The sequence below is a fragment of the Xenopus laevis genome, chromosome 6S, assembly GCF_017654675.1.
Source record: "Xenopus laevis strain J_2021 chromosome 6S, Xenopus_laevis_v10.1, whole genome shotgun sequence".
Taxonomy (NCBI): domain Eukaryota; kingdom Metazoa; phylum Chordata; class Amphibia; order Anura; family Pipidae; genus Xenopus; species Xenopus laevis.
In genome coordinates this window covers 12,125,915-12,143,352 of record NC_054382.1, presented here as the reverse complement: position 1 = coordinate 12,143,352, position 17,438 = coordinate 12,125,915, and the positions used below count along the sequence as shown (strand labels likewise).

Sequence of the window (17,438 nt, the reverse complement as noted above, 5' to 3'; positions counted from 1 at the left end):
TTTATTTATATTCCAGAGCTTAAACACGGTTTGTGGTTATACCCTTTATAATTTGGACACCCTTGTTTACTGTATATTTAGTTCATTATTTACCATCAGGGAATTTCAAAGTAGCAATTTGTGGTTAGCATCATGCACTGTGCACACATATGAAAGTATCTAGAGATATAGAAGGTCCTAATTTATCTCAATATCGGCTGCTACAAACTCCGATCTAACCCGCTTGGGTTTTTAACGCTTATTTATTATAAAGTTTTCCTGAAAATTTGCTTTGCGGGGAAAAGCTCAGATTTTCACGATTGAAAGTATCTAGAGATATAGAACCTTTGCAGTTCATATATAGAGCATCTACATTGGAGGACAATTACACTTCCTAAGAATTCCATTTACACATCATTGTTTTTCTTATTGACGGAAAATTCAGGTGATTTATCATGCAGCGAGCGCCACCTGATCCCAATTCCCCTGATATCATGCTCTCTGTGTGACAGGAATAAGGCAAGCTATGACTTTCATATCCTGGCAGGCCAAGGTGATAACTCTTTTGAGGATTTAGCCTTTCACCTAATGATGAGTTCCAGTCGCTTGCTAATGTTTTTTCCCCTCTCCTTTCTCCTAACAGCCCTCTGACTGTTGAAAAAGGCTTGGAATTATTAAATGAGGTGGTCTTGATTCTCAAGCATCAAATGAATGTCTTCAGTGATGTCAGGTATGGCTTATCAGTTGGTTTTATAATATGTGGATTCTATTTTTGGATATATGTAATTAGGAATTGTGTTTTGTATATATATATATTACTTTTAGACTGACATATTCAGGTCTATTACAAGGTAACACTAATGGGTATTCTTAAGGGACTCCCTTGATTTGCAACTGTTGTTGTTGTTTAGAAGAAGAATTTGTAAAGATCTTTCTGTAGGCCTCACTTCTTTGCTAGATCATGATCATAAATAGTAACAAAAACAGAAAGAACAGGTGCCAGGAGCCCGTATGTGCACTACCACAATCAAAAAGTTTGTAATAAGTTATGCATGCAAGCAAAAAAATTCAGTTCACTCCAGTCCACAGGTGCATATCCACGGAATTGCAACAATAGTTGTGAGTTCCTCCAAAATCAGTCAAGATTACTAAAAAAATGCATTGGCTGATTGACTGTGATGTATGTTGTTCTGATTGGTCATACCCTTATATAAGAGCTGTACAGGGGTATGCCCATTAGCCTATGAGTAAGTGCCCTAACAGGCATGAAACGCGTTAGGCCGTTTTCTATGTCCTAATAAATATTTTTGCATTTTATTTAATAATCTTGGCTGTTTTTGGAGGAACTCACAACTATTGTTGCAATTTCATGATCATCAATGCTGTGTGTAATACAGATCTGTGTATCTTTCCACTCTGCAACATGCTGACCATGTACGAGCCCAAGTTATAATTATTAGTGATGGGCGGAAATTCGCCGGCGTCCAAAAAGCGGACACCGGCATCAAAAACGAGATGCCAGCGCCGTTTCACGAATTTTTAGCCATTTCCAGAATTTCGCAGGAAATTAGTGAATATCTTTGGCGAAGCGAAACGGCGCAAATTCGCCCATCACTAATAATTATTGAAATTCTTGGCCTTTGTTTTGGGCTTTTAGGGCCGGGCTAATTTTTTCGCCTTCTTTCGCTGCGGAAATAACGCCCATAGACATGTATGGCGTTGTGTGACAATAAAAAAAAGACGCCAATCAAAAAAAAAATTTGGCGCGCAACAAAAATTTTTTTGACGCCCATAGACTTTAATGGGCGTCTGCGACATTTCGCCGGCGGCAAAGTTTTGGCGAAACGAAACGGGTCAAATTCACCCATCGCTATTTATAAGGCAAGACCCACCTATTGAGGTCACTCATTCCTAACACCCACTGAGAGATTCTTAAATAAAACAAACAGACCAGGATCTGTCCATTTACACAGTTATTTTTTTTAATGTGTTTGAAAGCAGATCTTATGTATTGTAACTATGGAGAATATGTTATTACAGTTTCCATGCTGAGCTAACAGTTCAGTATTTTTTTCTGTTTGTTTTTTTCATGGTCACAAGTAATAAAAACATTTTAGAATTCTAATTTGCCAGTATACCTGCTTTAATCATAAATTCTTTTTTTCTGAGACAGCACAACATGGCTATGTAGGTTCTTACACAGGGGATGCATTCAAAACAGCCTTGGTCTGTGGATATGTGATCATTGTCTGTTTGATCTCTTTGAAAGGTATTATGATTTTCAGAGTCTCCTGCAGGGAGTGAGATATTTATTTTGCAATAAATGTGAAGCAAGAGAAATATATTCACTGAAGAACCTTCCAAAAGAGCTGCTGAATGCTATGGTTGAGGACAAGAACAGGCACAACTCAATCGCTCTCAAGCAATGACCTGATACAACAGATGTCTGGGACAAAAATGACAAATTTTTTGAGTTTTGTGTGTGATGTTCTTGTTTATTTCCTTTAAAATACAGGTATGGGATACATTTCCCAGAAAGCTGGAAAGACCATCTCCAATAGACTCAATTTTATTTGCTTAGAAATAATAAAACAGTACATTGTACTTGATCCCAACTAAGATATAATTAATCCTTATTAGAAGCAAAACCAGCTTATTGGGTTTATTTAATGTTTACATGATTGTCTAGTAGACTTAAGATATAAAGATCCAAATTACAGAAAGATCCATTATCTGGAAAACCCCAGGTTCCAAGCATTCTGGAGAACAGGTCCCATACCAGCATCTGTATAGTTTCTGCTGTTTTTATAGGTCCATTTTGGGATATATTATTTTGTGAAAACTGGAAATGGGCTACTTACTGGTACCTTGTACCTCTGCAGTTCTTACCCAGGCTTTGGACAGTAGTAACTTCATGTTGAGCATGTGTTACATGTACTCTTTTCTCTCAAGTGGGCTCTCACTTTTTTTGTTAGAGAAAGGGTTAACCACACTGTATCCCATCACAAAACAGATTTTTAGATTATTTGAAAAACAAATTAAACTCTTTATTGATGTAATAACGTTACAATTTCTTTGGTTCAGGTAGTAATTTCTAGCCTATTTGTTGGAGCCTCTGACTGCTATACTAACTACCTTGATCCTGCCTTTCACTCCTTGAGCAGGCTATTACAGATCTTCATAACACTACTGGAACATACCTCTATTCCAGGCCTTTCAGTTCTACCTCCTTCAGCAATTGGAACAAAAGAGGCAGAACCCTTGTGGGCTTCCCCTTTTATAACTAGGTAACCCTGACACCATCTGGCCAGTTACTGAAGTGCCAGAAATGGAAAACATCTCTCCCTCACAACAATATGTACCAACTATTAGCTGTTCATAAGATCTAAATGTTCTATGTTGCCTATCCTTTACTCGTCAAGCACAACTCGCCTAACCTCACCAACAAAACTTGACCTACAAATAACCAAACTGCAACCCAAATTTAAAGGGACCAGAGGTCACAGTTTATTAACATTTAGAAGTCACCAAATGTGGCCCAATTCACTCACATGTAATTAAGTTTTTTTCTTTATTCTTATGGGGAATCTCTCAAGGAGGTGTCCAGAGCTCTGTGCCCTGCTCTCATTGGTTTGCCTCTTCTCTGCGTGCCCCATGGTGGTCCATGTCACCGGTTTCCACACAAGCCTCACTGTATGATCATAGCCTGCTAGCCTGGGCATGGCTCCACCCTCTGGTGTCTTCTCAATCCCATCCTGCCGCCTTCTGCCACCATATTCATCTTTCTGAAGTCCTGACGCACGTTTGGCAACCTCTGCTAGTGACCTCTGTTCTCTTGTTTTAATGTGTTTGGGAAGGTGGAAAAACACAAAGCAAAAGTTATCTGACCCCTTTCCTCCCTTCCCCACCCTTTAAGCCCATCAAAGCCCTCCCTTTGCACACCTGCCAGGGGGAGAGGGGCCCTGTCTACTGTAAAGTCACCTCTCCCCCTCCCCCTGGTCCTCTGTACCGTCTAGCTCCAAAAACAATAGGTCTCATGTGCCTCCATCTAAACAATTGCAGCCTCCTTAATCTTCAGGAGGAACTACTTGAATTAAAGATTGGTAAAATCTTTACCCAGAGCTTCCCAACCAGATATTTCTATGTAGTGTGATATGGTAAAAGGAAAATGCATGTTAGTTCAGGGGTTAAGGGCCCTGGATGAAGGATATGGCAGTTAAGAAACTGCATTGTTATTCTTCTTTAGGGTATCCAGGGCTGGAATGGAGGGAAGGATCTGGGCGGGCCTTCCATTCCACTCCAGACTGACCTGGGTGTGGTGTTAGCTACCTGCTCATAAATTAATCAGGTGTCTAATTTCAGTGTGTGTGAGGGGCTGAGGAGCCTGCTGTGAACTCAAGCTGAGAGTTACACAGAGATACCATTACAGATTTTGCCCGCATTCTCCACCAATTGTGAGATTTCAGGTAGCATGAATCTTGACCACGGCACTTTTGTAGCACAGAATCAACACACAGAGCCTTAATTCAGTCCAATTCTGCTGCTTTATTTGAAGCCGTTCACACAGACAGCATAAACAGAAGGTTTCAGCAGGTTGAAATAAAGCAAATAAAACATATCACAGTCCCGCACTTACTGATTCAGCTCAGTTTCCTCAGTGTCTGGTATGCAAAGCAAAGGCTCCAGGCTTGTAGTTTTAAACAGGCAAAATCTGTAATGGTATCTCTGTGTAACTCTCAGCTTGAGTTCACAGCAGGCTCCTCAGCCCCTCACACACACTGAAATTAGACACCTGATTAATTTATGAGCAGGTAGCTTACACCACACCCAGGTCAGTCTGGAGTGGAATGGAAGGCCCGCCCAGATCCTTCCCTCCATTCCAGCCCTGGATACCCTAAAGAAGAATAACAATGCAGTTTCTTAACTGCCATATCCTTCATCCAGGGCCCTTAACCCCTGAACTAACATGCATTTTCCTTTTACCATATCACAGTAGATATATACATATATATGCTGTAGTTAAATATATGCTTTAGAAATCAATTGTTATTCTGCAGACTATTTCCAAACCCAATTTATCCTGCACTCACTCTACCCCCATTTTTCAAGGTGCAGTGTAACAATTGGAAGATCATGAACTGTACCTCCATAAATGTTCTCTAGGGTTTCCATCGGGAGCAAAGTTAAAAATCAACTTTTATTTGGAGCTTTAGGGTATAGCCTTAAGATTTTGCCAATTTTGCCTCTGTTATAACACCCACAAACAGTAAAGGTGCCAGAGTTTTCTATAATACTTTTCTCACAATATGCATAGAAATAAGTGCTACATGTCTCCCATTTCTCACTTAGAATTGCATAGTGCCTCGGTTTCCAGTTTTACTCACAAAGACCCTCCAATAATTTTTAAATAGACCTTTATATGAGTCACCAATTGGCAGCACAGTTGTGACAGATCTGATAGAGCTCATCGTACCCACAGAAATATACCGGTACATCCAATTAGGACTGGTGCTGAGAATCTATGTCACAGCGGAATACAAAGAATATTTTGGTGCTCGGATTACGTAGACATGTTAACCCATTCACCCAGTAATGGAAGTAATTAATGATTTCTCACTTATCGGCTACTAAATTTAACTCTGACTTTGGCAGTGAAAAGAGTAACTTATTTAAATGTATGAATCCTCCTCTGCTGCTCTCTATGTAAAGCACTGATATATGCAACTCTCTCTCTTAGATGGGCCCCTGCAGGAATAATGGAAGCAAAGGCTCTTCTAAGATGAACTAACACACACATTTAATACAAATTCTTGCTGCTAGTGTTTCTTAAATAGGAGAAACAGATTAATTGAACAAAAGAAATACACTAAAAGTTATATAATAAATATAATACTGGATATTAATAGCAAATAATCAGTATCACACCAGACCACCAGATGTCTGTCCTCTCCATTCAAGGATCCCTTTGTCAAGACAAAGACAAGAGTCCTCTGCACTCAACCCATTATCAATAAATTAATAACATTGAGACATTTTGTGCATTAATCCACAGAAATTCCATACTAATCTGGGCTTTATCCCACTGTACAATCTCTTTGGTGGAGTTTGGAACGGCTTCTACTAACTACCCTTTCAATCTTCCACTTCTAGAGTGTGCAGTTATTACAAGCCCTCAGTCATCGGGTCCATTTTCCCATGTTCTTCAAATGTTACCTGGCCTACATTAAGGATCTGGCTCAGCATTATACTGGGGGCCCACCAGGGCTTCCACCTTAAGGGCCCCACATATTCATGGGATCCCTGCCTCAGTCGTGAAGTTCTCCACATGCTAGCGATGCAGCCCCATGCTTACCTTGTTCTTTTCAATTGTGGTGGCTCTGGATTTGCAGGACCTATGAGGACCAGGGCCCACCAGGTTTTTCCCAGGGTCCAGCTAGCCCTGACCAACCCTGGCCTTGCTTCTCCTTAAAGGGATCCTGTCATCGGAAAACATGTTTTTTTCAAAACACATCAGTTAATAGTGCTACTCCAGCAGACTTCTGCACTGGAATCCATTTCTCAAAAGAGCAAACAGATTTTTTTATATTCAATTTTGAAATCTGACATGGGGATAGACATTTTGTCAATTTCCCAGCTGCCCCTGGTCATGTGACTTGTGCCTGCACTTTAGGAGAGAAAGGCTTTCTGGCAGGCTGCTGTTTTTCCTTCTCAATGTAACTGAAGGAGTCTCAGTGGGACATGGGATTTTACTATTAAGGGTTGTTCTTAGATCTACAAGGCAGCTGTTATCTTGTGTTATGGAGCTGTTATCTGGTTACCTTCCCATTGTTATTTTGTTTGGCTGCTGGGGAGGGAAAGGGAGGGGGGGTGATATCACTCCAACTTGCAGTACAGCAGTAAAGAGTGATTGAAGTTTATCAGAGCACAAGTCACATGACCAGGGGCAGCTGGGAAATTGACAATATGTCTAGCCCCATGTCAGATTTCAAAATTGAATATAAAAAAATCAGTTTGCTCTTTTGAGAAATGGATTTCAGTGCTGAATTCTGCTGGAGCAGCACTATTAACTGATTCATTTTTTTCCATGACAGTATCCCTTTAATGAGACCATTAGTCTCTGGGCCCTACAAAGGTCTTTTGGTGTGGCCCTTCATCCATACAGTGGAGGCTAAAGAGGAAATATAAGGGCAGGGTTTTCTGTTTGTAAAATGGAGCGAAATACAAATGTTAGTAAATCAAGTGTTCATCTGAAGCAAATCGGAACCTTCTTTAAAGCTCTAGACAACTGAATGCTACAATGTTTTCATCACAACTAATGATCTTTTTAAAAATATTCTATAAGTTGAAAATTGCAATTAATATTTGGTTTAGATTCAGTATTTGGCCAAATCTTTTGTGGAGGATTTAGTGCATCCCTCTAAAACATATTTGCTGATATTCTTGAAACAATGGCTGAATGACTCCTTGTGTTGAATGTATAAACAGCTTGCTCTTTCTATGAAATGGAAAGCACACTGCAGAGGTCATTTTAGGAATTTTCCTTCAAAACCAATCATAGACAATTTTGGAGGACATTGTGAAAACACACTAGTGCTTGCTTTGCCCTTCTTGTGTTTGAACGACACACAACGTTTCACTTCTACTTTTCAGGGGGAAAAAAACCTAAAATAAATGAGCAAAACATTTGCTAATTTCAGCAACCCCCAATTCCTGGAATTAATCATGCTAATAATACACACCAGGAATTAGAAATGGTTGCCTGCCGAGCCATTGAAACTCACATACTGGTTGGATATTTTGAGAAACCTACACATTTGATTCAATAAATAAATACAATGAAAGCAAGCTCACTGCCAGGAACGGCTTTAGGCTGCGCTGCATTTGATTGATTGTTCCCCTTTAAGTGAGTTATCTAGTATTCCAGCAATTTCGATATTTGTGAGATGTGACCGTTTCCTCGCAATATAACTTAATGTGAAAAATGTGTTTTCGTATCTATAGGGAGAGGAGGGGGCTGTAGTTACAACATTAAACAATGAAAATAATTTACTATTAAATATTAGTGGCTTTGGAGCACAGAGACCTTGTGGCAATTCATCCAATCGCAGGACAGGGTGCAGTTTTGATCTTCATACCATGTTTGCCTCCAATAAGGATTAATATTATCTTAGTTGGGATCAGTTACAAGGTACTGTTTTATTATTACAGAGAAAAAAGGAAATTATTTGAAAATTTTGAATCATTTGAAATTTGAACAAGGGAGTCTATAGAAGATGGCCTTCCCGTATTTCAGAACTTTCTGTATAACAGGTTTCCAATTAATGGCTCCCACACCTGTACAATTTAAATCATACAAGGTCCAAACACGTGTCTGCAAGGTCTATCACTAGAAAACATGTGCAATTCTAAATGAATAAACATCTCCCATATATAACCAACCACTCACTGTAATGATATGGAATATCTCTACAATTTAACTGAAGCCTCATGAGATGGGATGTCCCCTCTTTTATTATACAATCTGCTCACTCTTAATAGAATCAGCAGGGCATGCCTGGGATACTTTGGCTACAGTTGGCAACCAATCGAACCTGACACTAAGTTAATTGTTCCACTGATGGGCTAATGTAATCATCTGTGCATTTGCGCTTTTAGAGTTCTAGAAATCCATCACGGCCAGTCAATGGGTCTTGTGGTCCAAAAGCAAAAATCTGAAAAGCTCAGAAAACGGTTACAAGACCAGGAACATGTGTTTACTGTACATCAAGGGGCCCATTTACTTTGCTCGAGTGAAGGAATAGAATAAAAAAAACTTTGAATTTCGAATGTTTTTTTGGCTACTTCGAACATCGAATTGGCTACTTCGACCTTCGACTACGACTTCGACTCGAACGATTCGAACTAAAAATCGTTCGAATATTCGACCATTCGATAGTCGAAGTACTGTCTCTTTAAAAAAAACTTTGACCCCCTACTTCGCCACCTAAAACCTACCGAGGTGCAATGTTAGCCTATGGGGAAGGTCCCCATAGGCTTTGTAACAATTTTTTGGTCGAAGAAAAATCGTTAGATCGATGGATTGAAATCTATTTGCGGTAAATCCTTCGACTTCGAAGTCGAAGGATTTACATTCGGCAGTCGAATATTGAGGGTTAATTGACCCTCGATATTCGACCATATGTAAATCTGCCCCCAAATACAAGACTGTTACAGCGGCCAATTCTATTTGCATAACGCAAGCCAACCACCAAATACTGAGCATCAGGTAGCTCAGTTAAGACCAAGATGGACCATGATACCCATGATCTTATAGCTCTCTGTATAGACTGTAATAAAATTCAAGATCAATTTATATGACCATCTTTGACTACTGACCACTCCAATGATCTCATACCAAGTCCCCTTGGTCATCACATGACATCACCTTCTCCTAAACACAATGGAAGCCCTTTGGGCGGTGATTGAGACTATGGCTGCTTTGACAAGGCTGAAAGTGAAGCCTGGCAATTAAATATATATTTAGGTTTTTATACTGCCCTGAGACCAACCCCCAGGGAAAATCCAAAACTAGTGTAATGTCCCATTTAGATTGAATTCTGCTTATTTCAAAAACATTGATCTTATTGATCCTTTAGTCGCATATATAATATTAATAAGCCTTGCTCAGTAAATGTGTGTTAATTGTGGGTCAGCACAACAAAATACAAACTTTCAAAAGCTTACAGTCTAATTACTGATTGTATAGTGGATTATAATTCTGCCTTTGTTGTGGTTAATTACAAAATACATCTATAGAAATAGTATTTTGTTAAAAAATGCCCCTTTTAATAAGTGTTGTTTATAGTTATGTAGCTGTCAAATAATCCCAATTATTTCTTATTACATCATTAAAGCCTATTAAAACAACATTAGCTTGCTGATGTAATTATGGAAGCGGATGTAAAATTGGTAACCTTATGAACTAATCGGCTAATTATGGAGACCTGTAGAGCCTGAAGTGATTTATAGAGAGGTGGAATTAATGCTCTGTAGATGTTGGTGCTGAGATGATCAGTGTTTTATATTTTTATAACTATAATTTATATATCGGTTTATATGGTCTTTAAATCATAATTATTTTCCTTCTCTTCATCACCGGTGTAAGACTTTTTCAATGTAAAAGTAAAAAGGAATTAGGTGTAGATTTATATTATATACACGTTGGATAGGACCATTTCAAGATGATAAACTATTTGCCAACATTATTGAGGAGTTCAATTCCTGGTTGGGTGATTGATGGGAGCTGACACAGTCTGTCCTGTAGCACACATTCTAGACTAGAGCATTGCTAAAGCATTGAGAGAAGTTGTACAGTTCACCAAATTATTAATTAGTATGCTTTATTTATATAGCCCTGACATGTTTTCACAGCAATTTTACAGATATGGTTCATTATTCACATGGCATTAATTTTGTATACAAAACTCAAATTCTACCTTTGCTGAACTGATGATGTGACAAATAAATATGGGGCTGACTTCTCTTAGTGCATTATACATGAACTCTGGTCTATGCACTCAGGAACTCTGTTAATTAAGCCTGTTAAGCACTCAGAATCTTACACTGATAGGTTTCAGATATGGGGACTCGTGTATTATTGCCTCAGGAGCAAGTCCACTGTGAGGAGCAAAATTGTACCACTTAGGTCACATGCACAGATATCTTGGGTCATTGTCTGTACACAAGGTATTTACCCCGGAACCTTTCACCAATAAAGACAGCTCTGGTCTATATAACATTCTTCTTGTAATGGTTTAAATGTAGTTATGTCCATTTGGGTTCTTTTTCTCTTAGGGGCAGATTTACAAAGCTCGAGGGAATTTTTCGAAGTTAAAAAAGTTCGAATTTCAAAGTAATTTTTTGGGTACTTCCACCATCGAAAAGGATACTACGACTTCGAATTTACTTCGAAGTAAAAATCGTTCGAATATTCGACCATTTGATAATCGAAGTACTGTCTCTTTAGAAAAAACGTCGACTTCATACTTCGCCAAATTAAAGCTACCGAAGTGCAATGTTAGCCTATGGGGACCTACCACAGCACTTTTCTAAGTTTTTTTGATCAAATAGAAATCCTTAGATCGATTGCTAACAATCGTTCGATCGTTTGATTTCTATTCGATCGTTCGAATATGCTAAAAATCCTTCGACTTCGAATATCGAAATTAGCTGCAGGGTGCAGTGAACGTGTGATTACATATAGCGAGTAAAGAAAACCCTGATTTGTGACATGTTAAAGAACCTTTAGACATTTACTGAAAAGGATCTTTCACTGCGAAAAAGTGTAATTATCCTTTTCTCTCTTTAATTTCTCTTTCTCTTTTCATCTTTCTTATATGCAGAGCAAAAGGTTTGATAGAATATAAACTTTCAAAGGTGTTTTTGTCACATGCAGACAAACTTTTCGCAGTGAAATTCAGTTCTGCTTCAGAGGTCTTTCATGAACTTAAAAATATGTAGTTGCCTCGCTGAGCCCCAATAATTTCCTGAGATGGGAGATGTTCATAGACAAGGAAATGAAAGTAGGGTGCGAGTAGAGAGGTAATGGGCTAACAGTGTGGGGGTGTTCACAGAAAGACCTCAATCCGAGGGTTATGTTGGATCTTTGAGGTTTCATAAGTTCCAAAAAGTGTCTGACACAAAACTATTATTAATGACAGTATTATCGCCTATGCTGACATGTCTATGCTGAAGTTTGCAGCTTGGTAACCCATTCAAACCTTAAGAAAGATGAAAAGAGAAATAGAAATTAAAGAGAGAAAAAGATAATTACATAGCCCATAACAAATGGATTTTTTGACCATTTGCCAAATGTACAACTTTTCTGGTAGAGGAAGGGTAATGAATAAACTTTTTAATTGAAAAATATTATTGAAATTCTTCTAAAAGCTTTTGTCCTGGAAAGTTGTTTTTTTTTTGCATTATTTTCTGGATTTTCTGTTCAGATTCTCTGAGAATTTGCTTGAACTGATTATTCTCTCAGTTTCCAGCAGCAGGAGGAGACATCACAGTAGGAGGTCACAACATCACGTCCCAGAGGTACAGACACAGATGCTAGTTCTTAAATCTCCAGGGAACCCACTGATCACTTCATACATATATTCATGTTGATTCCTTTTGCTTTGTTGCATAGCAGCTGTCTACTAGGAGACGTCTATCTAGCATCTTGTTAAGCAGGAATGGAGCTAAGGTTAGCTAGGAATGGTAAAACTGAGGATGCAGTGGGACATCTTCTGCATCTCCTTAAGTCAAGCACATCCTCCCCTGTTGACTTCTGAACTCTCATTACAGTTATTAGAAAATGTATCACGTTCAGAAATGGTGGTTGGGATCTGAGCATTATGGGCAAAGTGGGGAGAAATTCTTAATTTCTCTTGCTCTGTTCCCAAGATATCTTTTTCAGAAGTTAATAATATACTTTTAGAGCTCATGTTGAGTTTTAATGCACATCCACTTCAATAATCAGCAGAAAGGGTTTCATATTGCTCTATGCAGTTCAGCTAATTCCTCATATACTCACATGTATAGGATCATTCTAGGCGTCATCTCTAGGTGGGAATCCATAGGGAATTTCAGTATATAAATGAATGCACATAGGCATTAGTCACAAAGAAAAACTGTTGAATCTATATGTGCCAGCTCTGCATGGTACCAAAATGGGAATCGTTTTCAGTTATTGACACGATGATAAGAATATCCAATATTTTTCTTCATTCATTTCCTAACCAGGCCAATTACTTAAAAGTAACCAAGTGGCAATTAGCCTTTTCTAGTGCAGTAAAAAATGCCACAGTCATATTAGCTTAGAAGATACAATAATAACATTTGATTTCTAAATGTTAATGGAAGCATGGCTGAATTAGAAGGCAATTCTTTTGACTGTAAAACCTTTTGACTTCCGCATAAAGCTGCTGGTAACATCATCTCTCTGAGTGGATATCCACATATGCTTGTTTTGTTTCTTTGTTTGGGCATAAGTAGTGATGGGCGAATTTATTCGCCAGGCGCGAATTCGCAGCGAATTTGCACAATTCGCCACCAGCGAATAAATTTGCGAAACGCCAGTGAAAAAAAGTAGAAAAAAACGGGCGCCGGTGTCAAAATAAACGGGGGCCGGCGCCGTTTCTCTAATTCTTTCGCCGTTTCGTGAATTTTGCACGAATTTCGCAAATTTTCCCATCACTAGTCATAAGCATGAATCATGAGTTGGACTGGAGTACCTGAGTATCTTCCAGTGGGCCAAGGCCTTAGTGAGCCCCAGCCAAGGACAAATGCATAATTATGTAAAACAAATAACAATTAGGAGAAGCTCTAAGGGGCAGTGACGTCTTTCCTCTTTTCTATTAAAGGAGAACTAAAGTTCTAGGTGACAAAATGTTAAGCACAGTGATTAAAATCAATTTCCTGATAACCTGGGCTGGTGATAACTGTTGTAAAAGTGGACCCTTGGTAGTATGTTCCCTGGTGGTCCTTAGGAGGCCCAGTCTGCTTTTGGGAGAATGAAATCTCCTATTAAATAGGATGGAACAATCTGGAGCAGGCTTTTAGCACACACTGCAATTCCTTTTTTCTCTCTGAAATTAACAACATTCCATTGATGGGCTATGTCCACCAAGATTGCCATTTTGTATTTGAAGAATAATTATTGCTGATGTCTTGGCATCTATTTGTGTTGTTTGCATACATGTCAAGCACTGTTGTGGGTGAACTGTATTGTATGTGATGTGTACAACAGGAAAATGCACTTAGTCTCCACTGCACAGGTATCGTTTCTCCGGAAACCTGTTATCCAGAAAGCTCCAAATTATGGACTGAATTTTATCCAAATAATCCAATATTTAAAAATGATTTATATTTTCTCCGTAATAATAAAACAGTCCCTTGTACATGATCCCACTAAGATATGATTAATTCTTATTGGAAGCAAAAAACATTGGGTTTTTTAATGTTTACATGATTTTCTATTAGACTTAAGTTATGAAGATCCAAATGAAGGAAAATCCAAACCCCAGGTCCCTAGCATTTTGAATAACAGGTCCCATTCCTATACATACATTAAAATCTACATTCATCTGATGATGGAGTGTGCCATAGAAAATAATTAAATAGTTGGATAAGATTCATATTGTCATGGCTAAATGTATTCATGACTTGGAGAGAGCATATTTGGTTAGATCATATAAGGGATCAAAATTGGTGCAGCTGGACCCAGGGAAGAAGTGCCCTCTGAATTAGCACTACGGGGCACACTTTTGCACTTGTTCCCCAGGTCTTTGTGAATTACTCCTTCAATGTCATCCAAGTATGAGGGCATAGTTGATGTCCAGTATGATCTAGGTTTATACAGTATATGCATTCTTACATACAGGATCAGCAGGAGCCTCAGTTCAGTTTATCATGTTTTAGCTACTACATCCCTCTCTCATACTGTAGGGAGAATTTAGGGGTAAGCAAAAGAGGCACCTGCCTTGAGTGCAAGGATGGGGGGGGGGGTGGGCACTGTTCACATGCGCACACGGGAGGAGGGAGAGATGACCAGCGGGGGGCTAGAATTTCAAACATAAGAAAAAAGTATCTGTTTAGTACACAAGAAATTTTAATTGTGCTCAGCCATCTAATTTGAGCCTTAAGTTGGCCATAGACGCAAAGTTGCTTTCATGCGATTTTCAGCCCATGTGTGGATCATCCCGACATTTTTTATACCATGACTATTGGTCTATCAAACAGGTTAAAAGATTCATATTGACGACTGATAATTTCTCTGCATATATTGCCTATCTGACAATATCAATTGATGACTGTTACTACCATTTGTCGGACATGACTTCCATACGATTGCTGCCTGTCAATTAATGGCCAGAACATTGTCTGTTTACTACCTTACTTCATCTGAATGATTATTTGTAGGTCGGGAGATTGTACCTCACTATCATTTTTTTGGACATAAGGATATACAGTATCTGCACATCTATGACCAGCTTTACATTGTGCGCTGCGTTCATTGGAGATACTAGATATTAGCTGCCCTTCCATATTGATTCATGCCAGAGAGCCCCGCAAAAAAGAGAATGCGGATGGTTTTTAATACAAATATTATGCTTTCTAGTAATTCTGCAGAATTTCATTGGTTATTTTTTTTGCATTCTCAAACTGATGCAAGAATGCTTACAAAATGTTTACGATTATTTATTACACTAATGCATCTTCTTATTAATGTTTTAGGCCTAAATGTGTTCATCTTCCATGGTTTTTTTTCTTGCTCCCATTGCATGTACTGTAAGTCAGTGGCTGTTTTTTTTCTTGCACTTTTTCTTGTGCCAGATGCATTGGAGTCAATAGGCATTTTTCTACGCGTTTTGTTCTTTCAGCATATGCATTGCAATGCTGAATTTCTAGCACAGATTCACAATAAATGACACTCACAAAAAACACTCACTATGCTATAAATCTGTATCAAGTGAAAATGTTTGCTCATCCCCTGTGCTCTTCTAATGAGAATTACAACCAAGGGAATGTTGCAGCAACTCTTTCCTGAAGGTAAGTGGTCCGGAAATTTCCTTTGATGCAGGGTGCACCTCCTGACTCTCCCTAGTGATGGGTGGGGGTACACCTATGGAGGCAGTGGTGGATTCAAGGGGCACAAGTGGAGCACAGAGGAATGGGGCAGGCTGCTCAGTGCAGGAAAAAATGCCCTTTAACTTTGACATCTTGTTTGTTTGCATATTAATGTAAACAACATAGAAATAAAATAACACAAGGAACACATCGGGCCGATTCACAAAAGGGTCGAAAATCGAGGGTTAATTAACCCTCGATATTCGACTGGGAATTAAAATCCTTCGACTTCGAATATCGTGAAAATAGTGCGATCGAACGATTGAAGGATTATTCCTTCGATCGAACGATAAAATCCTTCGAATCGAACGATTCGAAGGATTTTAATCCAACGATCGAAGGAATATCCTTCGATCAAAAAAAGTTAGCCAAGTCTATGGGGACCTTCCCCATAGGCTAACATTGACTTTGGTAGCTTTTAGATGGCGAACTAGGGGGTCGAAGTTTTTTCTTAAAGAGACAGTACTTCGACTATCGAATGGTCGAGCGATTTTTACTTCGAATAGTTCGATTTGAAGCCGTAGTCGTAGTCGAAGGGCGTAGTAGCCCATTCGATGGTCGAAGTAGCCCAAAAAACACTTCGAAATTCTAAGTTTTTTTACTTTGAATCCTTCACTCAAAGTTAGTGAATCGGCCCCATCATGACGAGAAAAAAGTGAATATATAAATCAATACGGGAATTTATGATATTTGACATCTTTTTTTGGGACTTGTCAGTAATTATCAAGTTTTCCCGGAGCCATCTATGACAGCAGTTGTTGATTTTTTACATTCTTAAAACACAGAAACACATTTTCAAGAAACGCAAAACAACTTCAGTTTGGAATTTTTCATGGCAGCTGTCATTTTTTTCCTGCATTTATTTTGTTCCACTAGAGGGTATAACAGGCATGTGCTTATTTTACAGCAAAAACTATTTTTTTTTTATTTTTCCACAATGCTAAAAAATTCATTCCCACACTCTGGGGATCATTTAAGGCATAGTGAAATTAATACATAATGCAGCTGTGTTGTAAAAGCCACTTTTAAGAAGGTAAAAACATTATAAATGGTTTGGCTGCTGTAAAACAGATTAGATATTGATCATGGGCCGTGATGTCTTTTTAGCTGCTACTTTACTCATAACATATTTAGATTTTCTTTTTCTGGAGACAAGCTATTAGCAGAAGCGTAATGGTGCAATTAATAACATTGATGAGTCGCATTGCTGCCTGAGAATATACCATTGATATAACAGCATGTTGGGAAGAAACCCATGTTTAAATTGTGCCTCCAACAAAGAGGCAAAACAAGACAATTGTATGTGTGTATATATATATATATATATATATATATATATATATATATATATATATATATATATATATATATATATATAAAAAGGTCCATTGGTAGTGAGCAGCGCACACTGGAATTTTTAAAACATTTTTAATTTATTATTCAAATTTTAAAAGAGCATATTACAAGTATCGACGTTTCGGTCCGGGTCTTGGACCGGTATCTTGATCAAGACCCGGACCGAAACGTCGATACTTGTAATATGCTCTTTTAAAATTTGAGTAATAAATTAAATTTTTTTAAAAAAATTCCAGTGTGCGCTGCTCACTACCAATGGACCTTTAAATATACGATATTGTAGCAGCACCTGGTTGTTCACAGTTTGTTGGTGTGCGAAGAACCCAGAGGGAATTTATGTTTGTCCTGAAGATTTTAAATCAAGCATCGTAACTATGGTTGCCACCTGTCCTCTTCGGACATACTGTTTTTTTCAGTAGGGTTGCCCAAAAGATTGACATAACAATCGG

At 38.5% G+C, this 17,438-nt stretch overlaps 1 protein-coding gene across 2 annotated transcripts in view; it reads left to right on the top strand.

The window, feature by feature from the left end:
- The window catches only part of ptprn2.S (protein tyrosine phosphatase receptor type N2 S homeolog), a 577,776-nt gene that overhangs the window by 193,902 nt on the left and 366,436 nt on the right, over positions 1–17,438 (top strand). For both annotated transcript variants that reach the window (XM_018269027.2, XM_041567358.1), the window contains one exon: positions 623–709. In XM_018269027.2, the coding sequence (XP_018124516.1) occupies positions 623–709 (87 nt within the window). The remainder of the gene's footprint in view (positions 1–622; positions 710–17,438) is intronic.